General features: G+C 37.3%; 1 protein-coding gene across 2 annotated transcripts in view; it reads left to right on the top strand.

Moving 5' to 3' along the window:
* RAB3C (RAB3C, member RAS oncogene family) overlaps positions 1–8354 on the top strand; it is a 294161-nt gene extending 285807 nt beyond the window's left edge. For both annotated transcript variants that reach the window (XM_050795510.1, XM_050795509.1), the window contains exon 5: positions 158–8354. In XM_050795510.1, the coding sequence (XP_050651467.1) occupies positions 158–345 (188 nt within the window). In that variant the 3' untranslated portion in view covers positions 346–8354. The remainder of the gene's footprint in view (positions 1–157) is intronic.
* Positions 8355–27926: the final 19572 nt, after the last annotated feature.

The following is a 27926-nucleotide window of genomic DNA, read 5'->3' as shown; positions in this document are numbered from 1 at the left end:
TGGTACCTCCTGCCCACCTCTAATCTCTTACCTACCCCAAACCCACCACCCACTGATGTCTCACCATCACCTCATCACCATTGAAAGCCATAATCAAGTCCCATTTAATTTCAGAAATGTGAAATAACCAAGTTGTGTTTCTGTGTGTTTCTTCCAGGTTTTGAGTTTTTTGAAACAAGTGCCAAGGATAACATTAATGTCAAGCAGACATTTGAGCGCCTTGTGGATATCATCTGCGACAAAATGTCAGAGAGTTTGGAGACTGATCCTGCCATCACTGCTGCAAAGCAGAACACAAGACTCAAGGAAACCCCTCCTCCACCGCAGCCCAACTGTGCCTGCTAGTGTCCCCATGCACACAGGCAGCTCCACGAAACAGCATTTGTAAATGGTCTGTTAGCCTTCATTTATACTGCCTAATAATTATTTGAAGGAATAATTTGATGTCAATGGTTCATACATGCATTCAATTCTTGGGAGATTTCCTGTTTAATATGTGGCAAATATGTGATCTTAAATTTGTAAGGACTATCCATCTATAAACATCTGGTACCTGCATGTGACTTGTTATTTATTTGTCTGCTAGGCTCTTTTTGTTTCAGATTTGTTCTCAGACTACTTCTGGGGCATCAGACTATAATTTTGCTACAACTGGCTTTTGTCCCATTGATTCAAATTATGCTATTCACTTGTAGGAATGATGACCAAGGAATTGCTGTGTGTGTGTGTGTGTGTGTGTGTGTGTGTGCGCGCGCGTGCGCACACACACACGCGCGCACACAGAAGATGTCACAAGACTTCATTTGCTTTACTCTTAGTTGAAAATCAAATGGAAGTTTTTCATGATTAGGGATGCTGTCATGAGTCTGGTCAGTTTACTGTTGGGAACTGTGTCTTTATTTCACTGTTATTAATAACTGAGGAGATAATTGACCTATAAAGATATTGAAATGTTGTTTTTAAGGTCTTTGCAATGTTCCTAAGTCATTAATACAACCTGACTGGGGCTATTTAACAATAATCTTTGTTTACATGTTTAAATAAGCAAATAACTACCCAGGACTTTTTTTCCACTGATCCTACCCAACTCTGTGAATATTTGGCATCATTGAACAGATTGAGATGTATCTATTGAATGCCAGTTATGCAACAAGCATTGTAACCAAAAAGAGTATGAGTAGTTATGGAATTCCAAGGTCCAAGCTCCCTTAGTTTTCAGTGACTTGCCTTCCCCAACCCCCATAATGCACACCACTACCACCATCACTTTCTGGAACCATCACCACTCTTGAACTAGAGCTTTTGTTGAAGTTTGTTAGGGCTCCTCTTTCCATAGGATGTAGACTTGCCTCCTCAAACACGGCCATCTTCTCAAACTTCAGCTAAGTTCTTTTACCTGTTTAGATGCTATTTAAATCAGATTTAAAAGGGTCCCAAGAAAAAGGGAAATTTTAACCTATAGTCATCTTTTTAAGTCCAGATGTTCATAAATTCTAAAGCATATTCCTATTACGTGAATGCTTAAGTTACACAGGAAACATTCTATAACTGTAGTGTTTCAATTTCAGAAATATTTAGGGTCCCTAGCAATTTAAAAGAGGGAGGAAACCATTGGAACATTCTAATTTTGTATCACAAATTCCTAAAGAACCTATATGAATAAAGAGAAAACAACAAATCCTATCAGCTGTACAGAGCAACATGGAAACTTCGCCTCTGGATCACTATCCAGCATTATTTACTGCTAGGATTTAGGAAGGCAGCAGGGATTATTTGGTGGATTTGGAAGGATAGTTTCATTAAGTGAACTTTCTCTTTTTTGGTGTTTATGTCAAAGAAATTTTTTCCTCTTTTCAAAAATAGAGAGGCTTCCCATAAAAGTATTTAATACAAGTGAAACGGGCATATATCTAAAGATATCTCTGGAGAATAAATCCTTACAAGTCACAGAACTAGGTCGCACACATTATAGTAAGTTAAAAGTTGGAAATTAGGGGAGAGAGCATTTGGAATGCTTTAAGCATTTCCATGTTATTTCTCACCTTCCTAGTTGAAGATCCACTAATCAGTAGTACATTTCTACTTTGGCGCCCTGCAAAGCAAGTCTTAGCATAGTAAAGACAAGAAAACATTAATGTTTTATTAGCTTTTAATGGGGCAACCAACTTGAAAATCACAGGAATTACAGTGAAGGGAGAGAAAGAAGCAGGGGGCGTAAAAACAGATTTGTTTGCAGCAGTAGTCTGTTTGCACAATGTTATAATATTTCTGTAACTTGGGCCAGAATGTGGCTGTGTTAAACGATATAGCTATTAAGCTCACTTGTACAATCTAAAAGGAACTAATAAAGCAGGACACCCTTCCCATCCTCCTTTGCAGCCCTCAACCCACAAACATAAATAGATGTAAAAAGCTTAAAAAGAATATTTTGATGGCTTTTTCAGAAGGACCTTGATGTGTGTATTGTGGTAAAATGAAAAGCAAAATGAGACAGTATTTAAAAGTGAAAGAGCTGAGTTTTGCTCAGAGGAAAACCCCTTCCCTGAAGAACTGATTGCTGTTGAAATTAATTGGCCCTTAGATGGGGAAGCCCTAAGCCAAGCTCCCACTTATACAGTGTCAAACATCCCGAAGTGGAAACATTTTAGCCATTCAGGGGAGAGGCATGCAACAATAGCCTAAGTGTCATTGCCAAGAAACATCTGATACTTTCTAATTTCTAAACCCCAATGGAAGTGAAGCCTTTTTCATTGATTCTCAGTTCTGAAACTCCCACCCTGCTAGGATTTCCATTCCAAATAATTCAATGAGAGGTTCCAGAGAAACAGTCACAGAGCTCAAGAGAAAGAACACTTACGTTCCTGCTGTAATTGCATAAAAAAACTGGGTTTTAACATCAAATTTGGTAAATGGTGGGACCAACCCAAGGTTAACTAAGTGAGCTTTCATTGACACTGAGCTATATTACTTATAAATTATAAGTAATTATTCCAAGGTTTTTCAGCCTTTTGGCCAACACACACACACACACACACACACACACACACACACACACTCTAAACCATCATCTATCAATAGTCTAAATACATAACTAAATGTAGGTCATTTTTATCAATGGCCTAACTAAATTTATATTTAAAAGAACAAGACATTTTAAAAAGTACATACTCCTAGTAGTTTGTAAGTCATACACATTTATCTCTTGTCTTGGATGCAATTAAATTAGTGTTTTAAGTATGAATTTATTTTCCTTTGCTACTCATTACCTGACCACTTTCACTCCTCTAAATACCTTTAGGAATAAACCTTAACTGTACCAAATAGATTCTTCCAAGAGCTTTGGTGTTGGTACCTTCCTTTCTTTTCCTAATGCAACTGAAAAATTGGACTGAAAATTATTTCGCTTAAATAGCCATCCTCAGAGTGAATCAGCATTTCAGTTTTTGGAGATGGGGATGGAAATAGAAGGTGCACGAAGCGTCCTAAAACGGCAGTTTGAATGTTAGCATTACTTCTACACGCTCATAAGAGAAATTGCTTCAGGACAATGAATCAGTTCATTGTTGCTGCCCCCAGTGAACAGCTTCAACTGCCTGGATGAACTTCTAATGATTGTGAAAGCTAGGAGGTTCTTCTAGTTCCTCCTTACAGTCACTTGAAGTTCAGTATTTTTTTTTGCTGCGTGGTAACTAAGTGCTAAGATTTTACTTGGAAAGAAAACTATGACGATGCCTTCAGTTGTAGCAGAAAGTTGTGGCATTGTGATAACAAACAAAATCTACAAAGTTACAACCCAAATTATACAAGACATCAATACACTCAGTAAACAAATACATATTTCACCTACTTAAATCATATCAATTATAGGCCTTTTGTTTAGTACACTGGTTATTTTTTAAGGAACCAATTTAAACTTTCAATTTTAAATACATCTATGCTGATGATAGACTTTCGGGTATATACAACCTTCTTCTTCTCTTTTAAAAGTTAAATACATTCCACTATTAACTGAACTTCCATGAAGCAACATTAATTTTAGAGCATGGTAATCCATAATCAGTGGTTCATTGTGATGTGCTTTATCCAACATGTATCTTAGTGCATGGTTGAGGGTGTACCTTGTGTGATCTTTTAGTTAACAGTGTGGCATTTGTGGGACTATATCAAAAGCCTATCCACACTACCAAGCTGTAGCAAGCTGAGGTAGCACCTGCATGTGAAAAACTGTGATATGAATCTTATTTATAAAAAAGTCATAACTAAAACCCTTCTAGACCAAAAAGTTACTGTGTGTTTGTTAATAATCTTCATAGTACTACTGGAATGCTCAATCAGGTATTTTTGGTGTGGCTTACTTCAGAGCCGGCCTGTCCATCTGAAGAACGCTTTCTCTCACAATTACAGTTTGCATGACGAGAACCCGGAACTCTGTTCCTTTGCGCGTATAGTCACTTAGTGTGCTGTCCGGGTGCCATATGAGCAACTACAACCATGTGGCCTTTCTGTCACTCCCTGGAAAATGCAACCTCTACAGCTCTGCTCAACTCTGCCTGTGTGCGTTGACTACCTTCGCTTTAGTAGTTTGCCTGTAAAATGGTGAAGTCTTTCTCATATGCTGAACCTGTGAGCCAGCTTTTGGGAGTTCTTCATATTTTAGATGAATTTTTGACCAAAGTCAATTAAAGACATAAACCTGTTTTATATCATAGAATTTACTGGATCAAATCAAGTAAAAGATGAAGTTTATGACCACAATAAAAAAGCCTTTACCCCTGCACTGCACTATGTCTAAAGGGCTCTAGGTTGTAGAAATATAGTACCCCCAAACAGGGAAAAAACAAGTTGGGGGATTTATCTAAAACGTATCTACCTATTGTTACTGGTATTTCACAAATAATTTTTTTCTTAAAAACATTTACAGAAATGCTTGACACTCCAGTCAAATAGTATTTCCCTTTGATACACTGAAATATTTGCTCTTAGATTACACACACAGTGCTGCCCTTCTCAACAATCACTCACAGGCTCACTCGCCTGATACAAAGGTATCAGGTAAACACTGATACTTTTTTTTTTAAGAAGGGAAAATTCCATCTATGGTGCTTTCTCAGTGCTAGGGAAAAGGGAGCTTTTACTATGTTCCAGCTATAACTCACATCTTACTTATAAGGTCCATAAAATCGATTCTTCACACCAATTTGGTTTGATTAGTCTGTGCGTGTAATTAATTTCCTCTAAACAGAGAGAGTGGAGGGGAATACATTTCGCAAACATTCTAGATAACAGAAATGAGTTATTTTAAAACCTCACTCAGAGCTCTAGTGTTAAGATCAGACCATCTAGCTAGTGGACAAATTGAACTATTTGCAGTTCTCTTTTACTTTCTGACTTTCTTTTAAATTACTGCAGTTTTTCAAAATGCTATCCTCATGGAATGACAGGACCAAGAATAGAAAATGAGACTCAAATTTCACCATTTACTTCCCATCAGCAACCATTACTGGTGGAGTTTCAAACAGCCATTACTTGCTGAAATGAGGTTTGGGGTTACCTGTGTATTTCATTCACCTGTGTTCATATTTCCTTCATCGTGGACAAGTGAGAGTTGGCTGTGGCTTTATTTCTTGATGCAAATTATTTTGCATTCATGTTATTTGGAGCTAGGTATTGCTTAGGTTCGTGAATGCTGTTCTTACAGACACAGATGGTACATGAGCCACTCAGACACCTGCCTTTTCAGGGACGTGAGCATGACTTACATCTGTCAAGTGGTTCCATACTTCTTGTAAAAGTAAAGTTTGGGTATTGTTTGCTGTATCAATATGATGGCTTTCCATGCATTGTCTCATTATCCCTAGGATACGTGCTGAAGGAAAACTGTCCTGTAATTCCTGTTAATATATTGTTAATGTCAGACGTGATGTGATACCATTGGACTGTCCAAATGTACAACTATTTAATGGTGTTTGTAGAACTGAAATGTCTTAAATGTTGCATGAAATATGTTATAAAAATAGATTTGTTTTCTATTTTCAACACCTCAGAATTGAGGGTTCATGGGCCAATAAGTGCAATATTTAATGACTCACTCAGTGTATATAAACTAGTATGAAAGAGTGAATTATAATGAATGTGTGAGATGCTTTGATAGCTGTGTGACTTATTCAAATGATTTTCTTGTAGCTGTATTTGTCTAGTGGTGCAATTTATACAGTAAATATCTTATTGGTGTCATGTAAAACCCCTCTGTGCCTACTTCAAAATACTTTTTTCTTATAAAACCAAACATTTAGTATCTGGAAATACGTGTCAATTTTGTCTTTTAGAATTGTGGATTTTATTGTCAAATCAGAATGGCTGTTCATTTATTTTATAAAAGCATCTCCTTCTATAACTCAAAATTTTCTTTGTCACATAAAAGTGTACATTTTACTTTTAAGCAAGTAATTTAGATACCTAAGAAAAACTATGTGCGTTAGGAAAAGTCATGTTTTTCTTCTCAGAAAGGTTGATCACATGACATGTCTACTAAAAATGTTCACCTCTGTATTTGTATGTATATTTTATTGTTACTCAAACTTGTGTTTTATTTACGAATTCAACACTGTCAACCCTGGGAATTCTAAAATACCAATGTATTTTTAGGTTGTAGCTGACATTGTATTCACTTTCAATTCTCAGTTGTCCACACTGGTGATATAAGAGGAACAAATCAGAATCCTTGAATACTTCGTAATGCCATCATAAACTCATATATTCATCCTCAAACTCCCTTGTTTAATGCTAATTGGTGGCCTGGAACTTCACTGAGATGCAAAATCAAGAATTTAAGCCTAGTTGCTGGATAACTAAAAGCTATAAATGTTTATGTATGTGAATTTTAAAGTAGAATAACCATCTTAAACTCCTATTTGCCATTTCTCTTTTTAAGGCAAAGCATTCATTTTAATATTGTGCTTTGCCTTTTCATTCAATTAGTGGATAAGTCATGAAACCTTTAGGAAGAAAAACAAGTAATGACATATTCACTAAAATTGATGACAGTTGGTTCTAGATGACCATGGCCATATGTTCATCATATAAAGCCTTCAGTTCTCTCTATGGTGCTTGGCTGGAGATTGACATGTGAGGATGTGCCAATCATATTAAATGGATTTGGTCTATGTGGGTGATATGTGGCCTGAATGTAACTGTGATAGACTGAAATTTGTTCTTAGCTCTCAAAACCCACTGAAGAAGTTAAGTGAAGGTGGGTAAAATAGGGAGATTAGTGACAACCTTGTGCCAAATTTTTTTAAAATGGAAGCAGGTAGCCAACATTAGAATGATAATTTAAGGGTGTGGTTGAATGTTTAGTTAGTTGTCACATAGTTATTGAACTCCATATGCTCAGTGCTGTGGGAATCAAACATGGAAGAGGTATGGCTCCTGCCCCTAATGAGAACAAGGGAAAAAAAGTCCAGGTATAATCTAAATGCTAGGTTATGTCAGGGTATAGGATCACAGAGAATGGGGGACCTGTAAGAACTGGAAGAGTCAGAGAGGGCTCCATTGAAGAGGTCAAACATAATTCCGGAAAGAATAAGGTAGTGAGGATATTGTGCCAGGAAAATAAGTGGGAAAGTCCACAGTTATTTTTCCTTTGAATGGAAGAGAGACAAAGCTATCAGCTATAGATCATTGTTTTTCTTAAGACAGCCAAACTGGCCCTTTGAAACCACTCAAATTATCCCAGTTTAGCTCCCTACCTTTTGGTCTCCATGAGGAAGACAAGCTGTTGTATCATCATATTCCTCTGTGCTGAGCAGCTCAAGCCACAATATGCAAATTGCTTTAATGCCACATTACAGCAGTTGATTTAGACATTTGCCAGTGCACCAAACCATGAGAGATTGTCCAACAAATGCCACCTGGCAGATGTGTACCCAGAGATTTTTCTGTAGCTCCATGTTTCCCATAAAGGGCACTGGAAATGCACAGATGAAGATCTTCCTTTGGAACCAGGCACTTTTGGCTCCTTCTCAGTGACTGCACTGTGGAACTCTTCTTAAGAAAATATTGAAAACAGCTTAATGCTTTCATATAGTGACTGACATTTAGTGGAAAACTACTGCTGCATAGCAAATATTGTGACTCTTCATGTGTCCACAGGAGCTCTTGTGTGGGTTTAAAGCTATGAAGTGTATTCACATTGTGAAGTTTGAATTATCTTTATTGAAATTAATTGTGTAAAAATGGTATGTGCTCTATTAGGTATTCAGTTTGTATGTGAATTCTGTATAGAAAGTGGTTTTTGTTCTTTGAGTTTATCTTGTTTTATTTCTTGAAGATTACAATAAATATCTAAGAGACTATATTCCTGAATTTCTTAGGCTTAGTCTGATTAATGTTTTTCGTCTCCTTTCAATTTGTATTATTTTTCATCCTAGGATGCTTATTTCCATTTCTTCTTCCACTTCAATAATCTTTGGTACAACACTGAGTTTGAACTGAAGATGAAGAGTGAACATATTTAGGGCTTTGAGTATCTCACACATGAATTTGGACTTAGGCACAGGAATGAATTCTAATGCTCGTAATCTTTCAAGATCGGTAACTTTCTATCTGACCCAGTTGACTGGGTTCCAGAGTTACAAAGCCCTTAGCTGTAGGATCAAGAATACCTGCTAAGCAAGTAAAAGGTCTTCAGGTCTGCAACTTGAAGACCATATGTCCCTAAATCAGAAGTCTAAGGTTTGATGATCACTTGGCACCCTACTGACATAGCCTGAGGCAAGGGCAGTCAACAGGGACAACATGTGGATGGGATGTGTGAATGGAATGGGTGTCATTTAATGCACAATACTTGGTGCAGTGATGATTAGGATGCTGTGCAGGCTCTCCTTGGCCATGCACCTCAAGGCATGGGGAAGCACCCAGCTACCAATCTATTTGTATCACAGCAGACTTACTACTAATTTTGCAATCTTGTAGCGTTCTTCTTGTGCTAACAGAACTGATTCTAGAGAATTTATTCCAAGTATTCCTCAGGGCAATTTCCAGGAGTCTGCACCGAAAATCAGTCAAGGGGGAAGGTCCCTGGAAGATCCACATGAGCCCCATGGGTCAAATTAGCTTCCTGAACTGAACTTGGTAATAGAAGGGTAACCTCCCTGGGTACACAAAGCAGGTAGCACCTAAGAAACCAAAAATAAGAAAACAATGATAATAAATTAAGGGATTTCCAGTTATATTATCAACAAATACTTACAAAACACCTTTTATATGCTAATTTCTCAGTATACATGAAAATACATACAATAGAGTCCTGACCCTCCATGAACTTAAACCATTGTGATAGAGGAAAATGTGTAAGTTTATATCAATAAAAAACTCATCATTGATAAACTAAATATTCCTTAATATGTATGTCTAATAAATATTTTAAATGAACATTGGAAATTTGTTTCATTTCAAAAGAGCTCACAAAAATTTCCTCTTTGAAATGTTATAAAATGCATTTTTTAGACTGTAATCCTTTGCCCCCAGATAAATTTATAACAATCAATAAAACTCAGTTCAAAACTTAAAAAAAAAATTAGGAGCCCAGAAAGACTTCACATGTTTCCTGGGGCTCTTGTGGCAGAACCAGATCCAACTGGTTTTAGCAGGAATCTTCCTCTATCCTATTCCCTCAAGTAATATCCCCTTAGCTTTGAATTAATTTTAAAACATGAAGTTACTATGTGGCCACTTACTCAATAGCATTGAGACAGTAGGCATGAAACAGAAAACATCTGTCACCCTCAGAAAACGCTAAGTCATTCTCTCCTCAGCTTCCTAACAGACTTGAAAAGGACACCTTCTAAATAAAAGGTCACAAAATCTTTGCACAGTTCCCAGGGACACTCCACCTCTCGGTTCTTGGTTCTCCTCTTTCTCCTCTAATTTCTCAACCCCTCACTCAGTCCAAAGAAGCTTTAGTCTGATGGAGACTGGCTGCTCATCTTTTCTTCCTAATCTTTTGTTAATGACCTGAGTCCTTTTGAGGTAGAATTTCTCATTGTTTATTAATTTAAATCTCAGGAAATTTTATCTAAAAATTATGTTTTCTTTTTTAAGTACTGCCTCTCCCTTAAAGCAATTCTGCTAAGTGGAAGAAAGGCAAAGGGTATAGAAAATATATGGAAAGTGAGTGTTGGATGAAAATCTGGATTAATATTTCAAAACAATATTCTACCAAGCAGACAATTACAATATAATTTGATTAGTGTCAATATAGAGGTTAAACACAAGCTACAGTGAAAGCACAGAGGGAAGCAATTATTAACCTAGATTGAAAGCAAGGGCTGGGATGTTCTGAGAAGGCCTACTAGAGGAAACAAGGACTGAGCTAAAACATACAGGAGAGGTAGGAATTATGCAGGGGCACTTGTGACAGAAGACTGCTCCAAGCATGAGGAGAAAACCACAGAAGTTTAGCAGAGCATGGTGTATTTATGGAATTTCAAAGCCATTCACATAGGGTGATCACAGGATGAAACAAAAGGAGAAAGAGCAAGGGCTGAGGTCATAACATTTATCAGAAGTGCTTTAAATGTCTAGATTTCATTCTCCAGCTGTGGAGAATTCTTGAACAGATTTAAGCCAGGAAGAAGTTTGAACAGATTTGAATTTTGGAAGATCACAAAATTGGCAATATGAGAAATGAATTAAAGGGAGGCAATAGCAGAAACAGAAAGAGTATTAGACAGCTATTACAGTAACCTAGAAGTTTTATGTCTAAATTAATTGCAGAATGATAGAAATGAAGAGAAGGGAATACATGAAAATTCATTTTAGAAGGTAAGAAATGGTGACCAGTAAGATTCAGGAAGAGGAAGAGGAAGAAACCAAGGATGACCTTCAGGCTTCTGGCTTGATTGATTTTGCCATTAACTAAGAGAGAAAGTACAACTGTAGCAGTAGGTTTAAAGAAAAGAGAATGAGTTCCATATCCATAGTGCTATGATTGATGTTTCTAGAGGATGTGCAAAGGATGCAACTCAGTGAACATCTGAAGGGTGCAGATCTAGAGTTCAGAAGAGAGTTCTGGAAAGTTCTAGTATGTAGATGATAACCAAGACTTGGTGCATAGAGAAAATGATGTGCTGGAGAATGTTTCAAATGATAGAAGAGCAGATTGAGAAGTAGGGCACACGGTATTTATGGGCAGCCAAGGAAAACAAGTTCACAAAGGAGACTTGAAAGAGGAGTGGTCAAAGGGATAGATGGAGAATCAAGTGAGAACGGGACACAAGAAGCCAAGAGAGGAGCCCGTTTTAAGAAAGAAGGAGTGATCCACATTTTTGGATGATGTAAAGTGATACCACAATTGCCAGTCATACAATTTAGGGACGCAGACACAGGACACTACTTGTGGGTGGTAGCTGAAAGGAGGATGAGGATTGAAAAATTACCTATTGGGTACTATTCTTATTACTGAGTGATGAAACAATCTGTACACAAAACCCCCACAGCACACAATTTACCTATATAACAAACATGCACATGTACTCCTGAACTTAAAATAATTTAAAAGGAAAAAAAAAAAAAGCTCGAAGTCAACTTGACCGAAGCAGTTTTAGAATAGTTATGAGGGAGAAAGACAGATTGCACTGAATGGAGAAGTAAATGGTGATGAACAAGGTGAGACACTATTCTTTCAGGTACTTTGAAAGAAAAATAAAAGAGAAGGTTATTGAATGAGGATAGTCTAAGGAGGGTTTTATTTCCATTTGAGAGTCTTATATATCACTATATGTTTTTAAAAAGCCAATAAAGCCAGAGTTCAAAGATACAAGCAAAAATTGCCATCTTCTCCATCCAAGTCTTATTTTTCCTTTCTACTCTTGTTCCTGTCTCTTCTACTCCCTTCCTATGCATCTTATTAACGTTTCCTATGCACTTATCTCAAGCTAATTGTTTTTGTCCTCTCCCGATACTTTTACTAATCTGCAGGGAACGGAGCTTGCAACAACCACTAATGGTGAAATCTTTCTTGAGGTCCTTATTGTGACAGACATTTAAATTTATTTATTTATTTCTTATGATTTTCACCAAGAAAAAGACTATTTCATCTCAACAGTGATGGATACATCGTTAATGTAATAGAAGCCAGAAAGCAGTCAGTTAAGAGGCTGACAGGCCAAACTGAGCTGCGATTTTAAATCTCACCAAATCACAACCCTGTTTGCAGGAGGAGGGAAGGTGATCATGTTTCTGAAAAGTTGGCAGCTGCTCCTTTATACTTTTTTCTTCACTCATTGGGATGCACCAGGTGTGACGCATTCCCTACGGCCAATATCACGTTAGAGCAAGTGTAGATTAGCATACTCTTCAACATCTTTTTGCTCTTGCCTCTATTCATAGAACACAAAAGTCAAAAGACAGGGTCATCTAATGGAGAACAAGCCAAAATTAAAAGGACAGTTAAAAATAGAACTTGGGAGGGAGGAGTTATGTTGATAGTGCAAATTCTGGAAACTGACATATAACCACAGGCTTAGCAAGAAAAAACACGGCTTTCATAAAAGACCATCTGTTGACGCTTGAACTAAGAGGGAAGTCAAGCTTTGCAATGGAAGGTGAGAGGGGAGGGAGAGAGTATTTTTTAACTGATAAGAGATTTGAGGGTATAAGCAAGAAGTGAAAAGTTGATGTTTTAAGAGGGGGTCTTAGAAATTATTAGATTCTCGGGTGCCATGAATTCAAATCCTGGAGCTATACGTTAGGATTTTCACAAAAATACTCTGAAGATTTTGTTTGCATATTATCAAAAACTGAATGCAACCGGAAGAAGACACTCACAAAATCTCTTTTCTTCTCTTGTTCTAGTTTAAAATACAATTACTCTTAAGGCATACTCCACATTTGCTGGCATTTTCCTTTATAGTCACTCTCCTAACGTTATTACAACTCTGTAAAAGATATTTTAATGTTTTTTTAATGTATGTGTCTGCCCTTAAACAGTAAGGGTCTAGAAGGTTTGTTGTTGTTGTTGTTGTTGTTGTTGTTTTGCTTTGTTTTGTTTTGTATTGTCAGTAGAAAAGACAAAAGATTCTTCCTAGGGCAGTGTGACATAGAAAAATATAGTAACAATTATTTGGGATTTATTATTTGTTATCTCCATTTGATCTCTACACCAGCCCCATAAACATAATGGTTTTAGCCTAAAAGAACCTACCCTTGGATTTAAAATGTAAATTATTCAGTATTAAGAATATCCTAAATTCAACCCACGATCTCATCATTAGAACCAAGTACAGTTTATAGAGTAACTGAGTAAATAAAAACGCAAGACAGGCAGGGCGTGATGGCTCATGCCTGTAATCCCACCACTTTGGGAGGCTGACGCAGGCAGAACACAAGGTCAGGAGATCGAGACCATCCTGGCCAACATGGTGAAACCCCATCTCTGTTAAAAATACAAAAATTAGCTGAGCATGGTGGCACACGCCTGTAGTCCCAGCTACTCCAGAGGCTGAGGCAGGAGAATCACTTGAACCCAGGAGGCAGAGGTTTCAGTGAGCCGAGATCATACCACTGCACTCCAGCCTTGCAAAAGAGCAAGACTCTGTCTCAAAAAAATAAAAACAAAAACAAAAAAACACACAACACAATTATATGCTACGTATAAGAGACTTACTTCACCTTTGAAGATGCACATAGATTGAAAGTGACATAATACCAAAAAAAAAAAAAAAAAAACCTCCCTGCAAATGGAAATCAAGATAAAGTGGAGGTAGCTTTACTTACATCAGATAGAATAGACATTATGTCAAAAACTAAAACAAGACAAAGAAAGTCATTCTATAATGATGACAGGAACAATCAATCAAGATGATGCAACAATTGTAAATAGACACGCGCTCAATATCAGAGCATCTAAATATGTAAAACAAATATTAATAAATTTCAAGAGAGAAATATGTTGCAATACAATAATAGTAAAGGACTTCAACACCCTATTTTCAACAGTGGATAGATTATCCAGACAGAAAATCAATAAGGAAATACCGGACTTGAGCTATACTTTAGATGAAATGGACCTAACAGACATTTCTGGAACATCTCACCCAATAGCAGTAGAATACACATTCTTTTTAAGCACACAGGAAAGATTCCCCAGAATAGATCATGTTTTGGGAGATAGAACAAGTGCTAAAAAATTTAAGAAAATTAAAATCATATCAAGTATCTTTTCCAACCACAGTGGTATGAATTAGAAATCAATTAAAGAAATTATGGAAAATTCACGAATCTGTGGAAATTAAACATGTTCCTAAACAACTAATTGTTCAAAGAAGAAATGAAAGAGAAACTTAAAAATATCTTAAGACAAACAAAAATGGAAAAATATGATACTAAAACTCATGGGATGCAGTAAAACCAGTTCTGGAAGAAAAGTTGATTGTAATAATTGCCTACGTCAAACAAGAAGATCCCAAACAACCTAATGTTATACCTCAAAGAACTAGAAGAAGAAGAAAAAAAGGCCACAATTAGTAGAAGGAAGGAAATAATAAAGATCAGAAAAGATTTAAATGAAATAGATGGAAAAACAACAGAAAATATGAACAAACTAATAGCTGTTTTTTTAAAAAATAAAATTGACAAACCATTAGCTTGACTGAAAAAATAAAGAGAGAAGACTCAAATAAATAAAATCAGAAATGGAAGAGGAGACATTACAACTTATACCATTATAATAAACTGTTACAATTATATGCCAACAAATTGGATGACGTAGACAAAATGAATAAACTCCTAGACATGTATAACACCATAGTATGAAGAAATAGAAAATCTGAACAAATCAATAGGGAGTAGAGAGATTAAATCAGTAATAAAAACGTCTCCCATCAAAGAAAATCCCAGAACCTGATGGCTTTACAGCTGAATTCTAACAAACATTTAAAGAAAAACTAATACTAATCCTTCTCAAATTCTCCCAAACATTTGAAGAACAGGAAATACTTTCAAACTCATTTTATAAAGGCAACATTACCCTGATTCCAAAGCCAGACAAGGACACTATAAGAAAAAATAGTTATAGGCCAGTATCCCTAGAGAAAACAGACGCAAAAACATTCAGCAAAATATAGTTGTCCCTCAGTTTCTGTAGGGTATTGGTTCTAGGACCTCTGTGGATGCTAAAATTCAAGAATACTCAAGTTCCTTGTGTAAAATGGCGTAGTACTTACATATAACCTATGCATATCCTCTCATATCACTTAAAAGCATCTTTAGATTACTTTTAAGACCTACTACCATGCCTATACCTCGCTTCATTTGTGTGGATTCAATGTAGTATTGGGTCTGAGCAAATCCAAGTTATTGAAACTTTGTGGAATTTTCTTGATCTGCACTTGGTTGAATCCACAAATGTAGAACCCACAAACACAGAGGGCACGGCACTAGCAAACCAAGTTCAACAATAAATTAAAAGAATCATTTGGGTGGGTGTGGTGGCTCATGTCTGTAATCCCAGCAATTTGGGAGGCCAGGCCGGGTGGATCATTTGAGGTCAGGAGTTCGAGGCCAGTTTGATCAACATGGTGAGACCCCCGTTTCTACTAAAAATACAAAAATTAACCAGGTGTGGTGGTGGGTGCCTATAATCCCAGCTACTTGGGAGGTTGAGGCGGGAGAATTGCTTGAACCTGGGAGGTGGAGGTTGCAGTGAGCTGAGATCACACCATTGCACTCCAGCCTGGGAGACAGAGTGAGATCCTGTCGCAAATTTAAAAAAAAAAAAAAAAAAAAAATCATTCACCATAATCAAGTGGGATTTATCCCAGGGATGCAAGGATATGCAAATCTATAAATGAGATAAAAATTAAGAGTAAGATAATAAAGGACAAAACCCATATGATTATTTCAATAGATATAGAAAAAGCATTTTGACAAAATTCTACATCCTTTCATGATATAAAAATTCTCCACCAATTAGGTATAGGAGGAACATACCTCAACACAATAAAAGCCATATATGACAACTCCATGGCTAAATTCATACTCAACAGTTAAAAATTGAAAGCTTTTCCTCTGAGATTATGAACAAGACAAGGATGCCCACTTTTGCCACTTGAATTCAGCATAGTACTGGAAATCCTAGCCAAAGCCAGTAGGCAAAAGAAAGAAAGAAAAGGCATCCAAGTCAGAAAAGAAATTAAATTGTCCCTGTTTGCTGATGGCATGATTTTATAGAGAAAATCCTAAAAATTCCACCAAAAAACTATTAGAACTGATAAACAAATTTAGTAAAGTTGCAGGTACAAAATCAACATATAAAAATCAGTAATGTTTCCATACACTAAAAATGAACTATTCAAAAAAGAAATTTTAAAAATCCCATTTATAATAAACAACTAAAAAAATTAGTTTTATATAAATCCCATTCATAAGTCCCATTTATAATAAGCAACTTAAAAAATTAGGAATAAATTTAACCAAGAAAATGAAAGATCTGTACACTGAAAATTACAAAACAATTAATTTAAAAGATACAAATAAATGGAAAGAGATCCCATGTTCATGGAATAGAAAAATTAATGTTGTTAAAATGTTCATATTACCCCAAGTGATCTACAGTCAGTGCAATCCTTATCAAAATTCCAATAACATCTTTTACAGAAATAATGAAACAAAAAACTAAAATTTGTATAGAATCAGAAAAGATCTTCAGCGAAACGAGTAAAGCTGAAGGCATCACTCTGACTTCAAAATTACTACAAAACCATAATAATCAAAATAGCATGATTCTAGCATAAAAACAGACACACAGATCAATAAAACAGAACAGAAATCCCAGAAATAAATCCATGCATTTATGGACAATTGATCAACAGAGATGTTAACAACATACAAATGGGAGAGGACAGCCTCTTCAGTAAATGGTGCTGAAAAAACTGGATATCCACATACAGAAGAATGAAATTAGATCCTCTCAAAATGTATTAAAAGCTTAAGACTTGAAATTATGAAGCTGCTAGAAGAAAACACAGGGGAAAAGCTCCTCAGCATTGGTCTGAGCAATGATTTTTTGGATACACCCCAAAAGCACAGGCAACAAAAGCAAAAATAGATAAATGGTATTACATCAAACTAAAAAGCTTCTGCACCTCGAAGGAAACAATCAACAGAGTGAAGAGATGACCTACAGAAAAGGGAGTATATATCTGCAAACCATACATCTGATAAGGGGTTAATATTCAAAATATTTAAGGAATTCAAACTACTCAATAATAAGAAGACAAATAACCGGTCTAAAAATGGGCAGAGTCTAAATAGGCATTCCTCAAAAGAAGACATACAAATGGTTAACAGGTATATGAAAAATGCTAAACATTAATAATAATCAGGAGGAATGCAAATTAAAACTGCAATGAGACATCACCTCACACCTGTTAGAATGACTATGATCAAAAATACAAAATATAAGTATTGGGAAAGATGTGGAGAAAGGAAGCTCTTGTGTACTGTTAGTGGGGATGTAAATTAGTACAGGCATTATGGAAAACAGTATAGAGGTTCCTAAAAAAATTAAAAATAGGACCATCATATGATCCAGCAATCCCACTACTAGGCATATATCGAAAGGATATGTAATCAGTATACCAAAGAAATGTCTTCACTTCCATGTTCATTGCAGCATTATCCACAATAGTCAACATATGGAATCAATCTAAGTGTCTGTCAATGAATGAACGAATAAAGAGAACATGGTATATGTACATAGTGGATTACTATTCATCCTTTAAAAAGAAAATCATGTTATTTGCAACAATATGAATAAACTTGGAGGACATTACATTAAGTGAAATAAGCCTGTTATAGAAAGATAAATACTATATAATCTCACTTGTATGTGAAGTACTAAAAAGATCAGTCTCAGAGAAACAGACAGTAAAATGTCAGTTACCAGAGTCACGGGGGTGGAGAGATTGTGCAGCTGTTGGTCAACAGACACAAAATTTCAGTTAGGCAGAGAGAATAAGTGCAAGGGATCTACTGGACATCATAGTGACTACAACTGATAGCAATATAGAGTACACTTAAAAATTTCTTTTCTAAATCAGAGTTCAAGCAAGATATTAAAACATTTCTGAGAGATTTTAAGTGTTCTAACCACAAAAAAAATGATATGTATGTGAAGTAACACCTATGCTAAGCTTAATGTAGCCCTTCTGCATTGTATACATATATCAAAACATCAAGTTGTGCACCTGTACACCATAAATATATACCATTTTAATTGCCAATTAAAAATGAAAAAGCAAGTACAGTTTTAGGGTATCTCCAATCTTTTCACATGGGAACTCAATGTCTATTATTTCATTCAACAGAGTAGAATTTGAAAGCTTTTATGTGTCAGGCATGTAAGCTGAGTTCTTTATCACCCTCTGAGGCTCTTTTTCATGGGAATAGCAAGTTGGCCAGTGGTTAGCCTGAGCCCTGTAGTCATAAGAATCAGCCAACCTAAACCTAAGCCACTTCTGAAGGAAAGATACAAGAGAAGTAGACTTTTTTTTTTTTTTTTTTAAATAATTTTTGAGTCGCTGTGTCATTCTATTGCCCAGGCTGAAGTACAGTGGTGCAATCACTGTTTACTGCAACTTCAAACTCCTGGGCTCAAGTGATCCTCCTGCTTCAGCTTCCCAAGTAGCTGGTACTACAGGGCATGTACCACAACACCTGGCAATTTTTTTTTTTTTTTAATCTGTCAGAGATGAGGATCTCACTACATTGCCCAGACTGGTCTCGAACTCCTGGCCTCAAGCAATCATTCCACCACAGCCTCCCCAGGTGCTAGGGGATTACAGTCATGAGCCACCATGCCTGGCCAAGGTGTAGGCTTTTAAATCTGATTATCTATCTTCATCTTGACCAATTAAATTGAATCTATGTTGAGGAGGTCTGAGACTAAGCATTTTTTTAAAGCTTCTCAAGTGTTTTCCATATGATCCAGTTTTGTGAAACACCGGGAAAAAATACAAAAAAGATAGCACAGTTCAGTATAGTTTTCCCAATTTTTGAGCAAAGTAGAGCTTTCTTTGCTATCAAGGGTTATCCAGCTCTTCAAGGGTCATTGCAGTTGCCCTCTTAATTGTTCCTTATTCTTATCCGATTAGGAATTATAAAGTCCAAAAGCAGCAGCTGCCTTATTTACATTAGACTTAACATCCGAGTGTACATTCAACCCTGGGCAGAGCTTGTTAAACCATGGCAATATGTTAAGTCATGGCAAAAAAAAAAAGAAAAAAGAAAAAAAAACAGCCACTGAACAAACCAATGAACAATAAATGAAGTAAAAGCCATCTGAATGTCTTTCTTCACTTCTGAAGAATTATCTCCCCTTTCCTTATCAGGCTATATCTAATTTCTAGTGGTGGTGAATTTGCCAATCCCTCTTGCGATAGTGTGGGGATATTGCATTAATTTTACCACCGGTGCTATCGGCAGAGGGAGCTTTTGTTGTTTTGAGACAGAGTTTTGCTCTTGTTTCCCAGGCTGGAGTGCAGTGGCGGGATCTTGGCTCACTGCAACCTCCGCCTCCCAGGTTCAAGTGATTCTCCTGCCTCATCCTCCCATGTAGCTGGGGTTATAGGCGCCCGCCACCACACCCAGGTAATTTTTGTATTTTTAGTAGAGATGAGGTTTCATCATGTTGGCCAGGCTGGTCTCGAACTTCTGACCTCAAGTGATCCACCCACCTTAGCCTCCCAAAGTGTTGGGATTACAGGCGTGAGCCATCATGCCTGGCCAGAGGAAGCTCTTTATTCCCAGATAAACCCAGATGCTACAGAATGTGCTTTCCATGTTTCTATAAGAAAGGCATTCATTTTCTGCATAGACTTAATGTGGTAGGCAGCCTCCTAATGATCCCAACACCTGTGCAATGGAGCGAATGTGTCCCCCACTCAAGAAATTCAAATGTTGAAATCCCAATTCTCAATATGATGTTATTAGGAGGTGGGGTGTTTGGGCTATAATTAGATCATGAGGGTGGAGCCCACATGATGGGATAAGTTCTTTTGTAAAAGGGGCCACAAGGAACTCTCTTGCCCTCTTTCCACCATGTGAGGATACAACAAGAATATAGCAGTCTGCAGCGCTAACGTGGGCCCTCACCAAAACTTGACCATGTTCTCATCCTGCTTTTGAACTTCCAGCCTTAAGATCCATGAGAAATAAGTTGCTATTGTTTATAAGCCACCCAGTATGTAATAGTAGCCCAACTATGACACCCAGCATTCATGCTTGTATTAGTTTTATATTGCTGCAGTAACAAATTACAATAAACTTAGCAACTTAAAAAAAAACACCCACTTACTATCTCAGAGTTCTGTAGGTTAGAAGTCCTACTGATCTCACCAAACTGAAATCGATGTGTTGGCAGGGATGCATTCCTCACTGGAGGCTCTGGAAATGAATCCAATTCCAGCCTCTTTCAGGATGATGGATGGCCAAATTCAGCTCCTTATGACTGTAGGAATGAGGTCCCTAGTTCCTTGCAGGCTGTCACCCAGGGACAGTCTTTGCTCCTAGAATCTGTCAATACACCTTCTCATGCTTTTGATGAGCTCCAAGAGGCCTCTCTCCAGTCATCACCCTTATATCCCAACACCAGCAACAGCATGTCAAATAACTTACAACCTTTGAACCTCACTGACTCCCTCTTCTGCTGTATCCATTCTGCTTTCCTCCTCCTACTTCCTCTTCTGCTTTTAAAGGTTCATATGACTACATTGGACCCACCTGGATAATCCAGAATAATCACCATAGTTTCAGATCCATAATCTTAATCACAACTGCAAAATCCCTTTTGCCATGTAATGGGACATACCCACAGGATCCAGGAATTAAAGAACATCTTTAGTATGTGCCATTATTATGCCTACCACACACCTTTATACAATTCCCTCCCCTTCATTGTGGAATGGATTTAGCAAATAGAATGCAACAGAGACTATGAGATGTCCTTTGCAAGATTCGGTTATAAAAGACTGCAGCTTCCACTTTTGAACATTCTCATTCTTTCTTGACTACTTATTCTGGGGAAGCCAACTACTATGTATCGAGGCAGACACACAGTGGAGAAAGCCATGGGATTCAGCTTGGAAGCAGATCGTCTTAAGCCTGGTAACAGCCAATGAATGAATTTGGAAGCAGATCTATCCTAAGTTGAACCTTAAGAAATCTGCAGGTCCAGCCAACAACTTAGTTACATTCTTATAAGAGACCCTGAGCCTGAAATACCCAGCTAAGCTACCCTTGGCTTCTCGATATACAGAATCTGTGAGATAATGTGTGTTGTTTTCTCATATTCAACTGTTATAATCTGGAATAATTCATTTTGCTGCAATAGATAATGAATGCACCCAGTGACTCTCTTGCTGATCTTTTCTAAAACTGGAGACACTTTATTTCTCATCATTTGTATAAAGAAGTCTACAACTAGAAGTTTCTAAGATCTATTATTGTGGACAATAGAAAAGCATTTGTTAATATAGAAACTGGATATATTTAGATGTAGACAAGAAATCTCTGTGTTCAAATAGCCATTGGATTGACCGTTACAGCTTGCTTGGGGTGCAACATTTTCAAAATAAAGAGAAGGAAGGCAGAATCCAGGCAAAAGAAATCCACATTATTATGAACCCTACATCCAAGGAAAGTGATTTCTGTAAATTGGGAGAGAAAAAACCTGAAGATGCACTGTGATGGAGTACAATAAGAACAATGTGTCACCTTTCCTTTTTTAGTTAGAGCCACATAATTGGAGTAGTATTTCCCAGAGTGTGGTCCACAGACCATTTATTTTAGAATCACCTGTGATGGTTGTTTAAATTGCAGATTCCTGGGCCTTCTAAAGTAGAATCCCCAGTGAGTAAACGTCCCTTACTAATAAGCTTCTCGGGTAGTATTAATTCCCTAAAAGTCTGGGAACCACTAACACATGGTTAGGAACGCAGACTTTGAACAATCTGTGTTCAAATCTCACCTCTCTTTTTGTAACTCTGAGGGAGAGAACATTGGCTGTTTGGCTCCTGCAGAATCCCCAGCACCTAGAACAGTGCCTGGCTTGTAGTTGGTGCTCCAAAAATATTTGTGGAATGAAGAATGAATGAATGACCCAGGGCAACAGTTTTAATTTCACTGATTTTCTTAGAAGAAAAAAAAATTAGGAAAATAGCCCCTATCTCACAGGGCTAATGTAAGAAGTAATTTACTTAATAATGTGTGTACAACAGACAGCACTGTGCCTGGTACACATGAAGTGCACAGCTCACAATGGGTGACCTTGGCATTGGTGTTGCTATGGCTATTACAAAGGTGCTTCTGACAGCAGCAATGATCCTCTCAGAGAAACTTGGAAGCTGGAAAATGTGTTCTCTATATGCTTGCTGGATAGATGTTGGTTGAGCATTTTCAGTATTTATTAGAAAAATATATTTCTAGGGCCGGGCGCGGTGGCTCAAGCCTGTAATCCCAGCACTTTGGGAGGCCGAGACGGGCGGATCACGAGGTCAGGAGATCGAGACCATCCTGGCTAACACGGTGAAACCCCGTCTCTACTAAAAAATACAAAAAACTAGCCGGGCGAGGTGGCGGGCGCCTGTAGTCCCAGCTACTCGGGAGGCTGAGGCAGGAGAATGGCGGGAACCCGGGAGGCGGAGCTTGCAGTGAGCTGAGATCCGGCCACAGCACTCCAGCCTGGGCGACAGAGCGAGACTCTGTCTCAAAAAAAAAAAAAAAAGAAAAATATATTTCTTGAGAAGGTCCAAATAATTTTCTTTTCAAGTGAGGCTATGAGGACATCAAAGCACTGGGACATAAGGAAATATCCTTTGTGTGCATAATCTTATTTCTTCTCTGCTATAGCCTGTCCTTTTCTTTATTCTCAAAATAAAGAATTCTGATATTTCTGGCCAGAAATTTCTGAATGTTGGCTAGCTTCAGGAATGAAAGATGTGCCAACTGCTCTAACAGTAATTTTGAAAGTACTTTGAAAAAAAACTTAAAATAATTTAGATCAAAAATAAAAATTTATTTTAAAATAATTCAGATTAGAATGTTCTCTGTAAATGCAAAGTAGCAATGGTATTTGGAAAAACACTGTGCAATTTAATTACTTTTCTACAAAGAAAATATTAGAGACAGTGACATTTAATTTGACTTAGAACTTAATTAATATAGGATATATTCATTATCTTGATCACATTGCCAATTGCATAGGTGAGGTGATTTTAAAATAGGTTCTTAAAAAATCTTAACATTCTTGCCTTCAAGAAGTAGAACTGAATTTCTCTTCCCTTCACTACAGGCTGAACTTAATGACTTGCTCCTAACAGAATAAAGAAGTGATGATATAGCCGGGTACGGTGGCTCACGCCTGTAATCCCAGAACTTTGGGAGACTGAGAAGGGTGGATCACTTGAGGTCAGGAGTTCGAGACAAGCCTGGCCAACATGTTGCAACCCCATCTCTACTAAAAATACAAAAAAAGTTAGCTGGGCGTGGTGGTGGGCACCTGTAGTCCCAGCTACTCAGGAGACTGAGGCAGGAGAATAGCTTGAACCCCAGAGGCAGAGACTGCACTGAGGTGATATCACGCCACTACGCTACAGCCTGGGTGACAGAATGAGACTCCGTCTCTTTCTTTCTTTCTTTCTTTTTTTTGAGACAGAGTCTTGCTCTGTCACCCAGGCTGGAGTGCAGTGGTGTGATCTCGGCTCACAGAACCTCCCAGGTTAGAGGGATTCTCCTGCCTCAGCCTCCCAAGTAGCTGACATTACAGGCACCTGCCAACACGCCTGGCTAATTTTGTATTTTCAGTAGAGAGGGGGTTTCATCATGTTGGTCAGGCTGATCTCGAATTCCTGACCACAGGTGATCCATCCACCTCGGCTTCCCAAAGTGCTGGGATTACAGGCATGAGCCACTGCACCCAGCTGACTCCGTCTGAAAAAAAAAGAAAAGAAAAAGAAAGTGATGATAGCCTTTGGAGCCTAAGTCATAACAGGCACCATGGTTTCCTTTAGGCTTGTTCTCTTTTGTATCACTCACTCTGGGGGAAATTACCACGTTGTGAAGGAACTTAAGCAATCTAAGACCTCTTGTCCACAGAAAAACCTGAGGCCTCTTGCCACTAGCCATGAGAATGAGCCATGACGGAAGCAAGTCCGCCAGCCGCATTCAAACCTTCAGACGTCTGCAGCACCCTGGCACCCTGGCTGCAGCCTTATGAAAGGTCCTGAGCCTGGGCCACCCAGCTACACCAGTCCTAAATCCCTGACCAACAGAACCTGTGGAATAGCAAGTACTTGTTGTTTTAAGCCACTAATTTTGGGGATAATTTGTTACACAGAAATAGGTAACAATACACCAGGTGTATAGGTATGTAACATTTATCCAATTATAGACTTTAAGTATGAACAGTTTATTATTTGCCAGTTGTAACCAAAAGCTAAAAATGTGAAAGATATGTCATAGAATTAAAGTACTATGATTTATTACTATAGGAATATTTGGCTCTTTTAAGAAGACAATGTGCAGATTATAGCCATGTATAGAACTAGATTTTTGGTAAAACAGACAAAAAACATTCCAGAAAAGAATGACATGACTGTGTTAACTACACATTAGAAATAAACATTCAGCTATAATTGCTGGATTCATACTTCTGTTGCTTGTCAATATCTTTTCCTTATTCAACTCAACAACTCATAATAGGCTAAAAAGAAAATGTGAACACTAGACAGTTTCTAGCTAACAGTAGTGGAGATGCTTTAATTGAATACAATCCATTTCTGAATATAGTAACTAATGGAGGCAAGAAATAGCTCTGGGACAACACAGAAGATTAGGTTTGATTTTGAAGCAGGAGAATGGCATGGGAAGGAAATACTGTATTTATAATGAAAGGTATATGTATATAATCTGAATACACAGAGAAAGAGAGAGAGAGAGAAAAATGAAGAGACAGAAAGAGAGGGACAGCAGGACAGAGACAGAGAGAGGCAGGGAGATACAGACAGAGACAGACAGCAAGACAGAGAGATACAGAGAGAGAGACAGAAACAGAGAGACAGCAAGACAGAGCCAGAGAAAGCGCATGTGACACAAAGAGCAATAGAGAAAGAGCAGTAGAAACATACAGCAAAATTACAGAAGAGAGACAGTTTATAGTTTAACTAATTTTGTATGTTAGTTTTATTTTTCCACCTCTCATTGTATTATGAGCATCTTCCCAAGTTACCCCCACATCAATATTTTTAATAAAAAAGAGAGAGACAGAAACACAGAGAGACATTATTTTTAATGACTATGTTGCAATGATTTTAGTGTAGATATTATATATTTATAAGCAGTCCCCTTTTATTCACATTTTGGTTGTTTCTAACTTTTTGGTCATCAGTATGGTTGTGACTTCTAGCTCTCTGGCTAAAGCTTTGCTCTCTTTAGGACAAATTTCTGAAAGTGAAATTTCACTGTGTATGAACATTTTAAATCTCTTATTACAACTTACCAAATTGCTTTCCAAAAACGCCATGCCAACTTACAGATTCATTGGCATGATATAACATTCTTGTCTTACCACATTCTTGCCAGGACTGTAGAATTTTTTACTTGTGCCATTTATTTTTCATGAGTTTCTGAAACATTTTAAAAGAGCTTTTTTACCATCCCCACAACTACCTTACACCATTTTGTTTCCTGCATTGAAAACATTTTCATGTGAAGGTAACTCCTTTTCTAAGCACGGTAAGGCCCTAAACAGCAAGATTAACATTGATTTTCTATGATTTGACATCAAATAGAAATTAGTGACCAAATCTCAAACAAACCATTCAATTCATCAGTTTTGCTTATTAAGAGATAAATGTCTAAAATAGGTTTGAATAGAATAACATACAAGAAGTGAAGGTCCAAGGACCAGATTCTCATTTGAAACTAAGTATTTAATGAAGTCAAAAGTAACCCACATAAACCAGAACCACTGAGGAAAAGGCTTCCAGGGCCAGCTCTGAGAATGCCAAAAGCCTGTAAGCCCCTTTATACTAGGAAAATTGCATTTAAATTTCAAGAGACAGTCACATAAAAGAGAAGAACCAAAATAAAGTGTGTCTAACAAACTTGAGTTTGGGGAATGCACAATGTTTTTCAACAAGACCATGGTCATCAGATCTATCACACATTAGTTACATTGTGCTTTACATAAGTTGTTTTGTTCAGTTATCACCAAACCCCTAAAATGTGGTCTATCTATCTAGCATCATAGATAGTAGTATATGAGAAAAATGAGGCTTAGGAAAAGCAAATAACTTGCCGAAAGTGACAGACACAGGAGGTAGCAGGGATTGATTTTAAAGCCAGGTCTTTCTGAGGCCAAATCCTGTACTCTTACTTGCACGTAGTTATCAAAGACTCAATTCATGGTTTTCTTTGTTGAAGATACTAGATTGGAGGCGGCATGCATAGTAAACGAGTGTAGTCTCTGGATTTGGACATCCTTGAATTTGAATCTTGCCCCTGTAGGCTACATTCTAATGTCTATGATCTTTGGTTTCCTTATAATAGCATCTCACGTTAGAGTCAGGATGAAGTGATAAAATGCCCAGGACAATGTGATACTCAGTATGTAGTAGGTACCCCTGAACTTAAAAAAAAAAAAACAGTGTTAAAAATATGTAGTAGTAGTATTATATGTATATTATTTATATGCCAAGAGGACAAGACTGAAAAGGAAACTTTTGTACCCAATTGCCACCGCCAGAGGGCAGAGTAAAAATTGTTGTGTCTTTTTCTATGTCAGTGTTGATATGGGAAAGTAGAATGTGATGTGAGAGCATAATTTACACACCACTTACCAATCCTTAGATCCTGAGAGAGGGATCTAATTGACTTAAAAAGATAATAAACAACAATATACAAAAGAAATACATGAAGAATGATCTAAATATTATATACATTCAGTTTATATAATTGATGTATACAATTATATAAATATTATTGAAGCAGGAAAGTTTAGCAGTGAGGAAAAATATAAAGTCATCATGAGAAGATTTTTACTGTTAGAAAAGTAATCAGCAAGGAAAAGTAATATCCTTATAATTATTCTAAAATACGACATAGGGATAAAATGAAGAAATTCGGAGATGGAAAAATTATACTAGTACAGCGCTTTCTCTGTTAAGCAATACAAGTGGAAAAATATTTTCCAGAAAGAAAGTGTTAAATCTGAAAATACCACAGAATAAGAGCTTGCTGGAGGGATGGAGGCAGGCAACATGCTTACAGATTGAAAGAATTCCTTAAATATAGGTACTCTCGAGTTATCAAAGATTACCCAAGGAATATGCTTGCCAAAGAAAATAAAATTGATCATTTCTGACCTCTCTTCAGTGTCTCACCCAATGGTAACCATTTGACATTAATACATACATTTCCTCCAGAAAGGCAGAGTCTATGGGGAATCGGATGTGTCCATGGCCAGCTTAATGCCTTAGATCTTTTTCAGAAATATCAAATCTATTGACTGGATTTGATATTGGTTGGAAAGGAACCAATAGCCAATCATTATTAAAGAAGCTTGTTTTACCGATGCTTGACATGTAAATTGGTACCTGCAAAGTGTGTTTTGCTTCTTAATTACTTAATCTTTCAAACAAAAATCAAGTCGTAGGTAATTTTTCTACCTTATTAGCTAAGAATGACTTCCTTAGTCGATACAATAGCAAAACTCTCATACCCACTAAACTCAGGACAGCAATGAGGCTAATGGACTTCTGGGAAGACTGCCATGGAAACAGAGCTTCCATTAAGTGGTCTGGCCTTGCTCCTCCCATGATCCCTCTCAGGTGCGCAGACACTCTGACACCTCCAATGCCTGTAGGCAT

Source organism: Macaca thibetana, chromosome 6 (assembly GCF_024542745.1).
Source record: "Macaca thibetana thibetana isolate TM-01 chromosome 6, ASM2454274v1, whole genome shotgun sequence".
In the NCBI taxonomy this organism is placed as follows: Eukaryota; Metazoa; Chordata; class Mammalia; order Primates; family Cercopithecidae; genus Macaca; species Macaca thibetana.
Note: the sequence above shows the minus strand (reverse complement) of the source record. Positions and strands in the feature narration are given on the sequence as shown.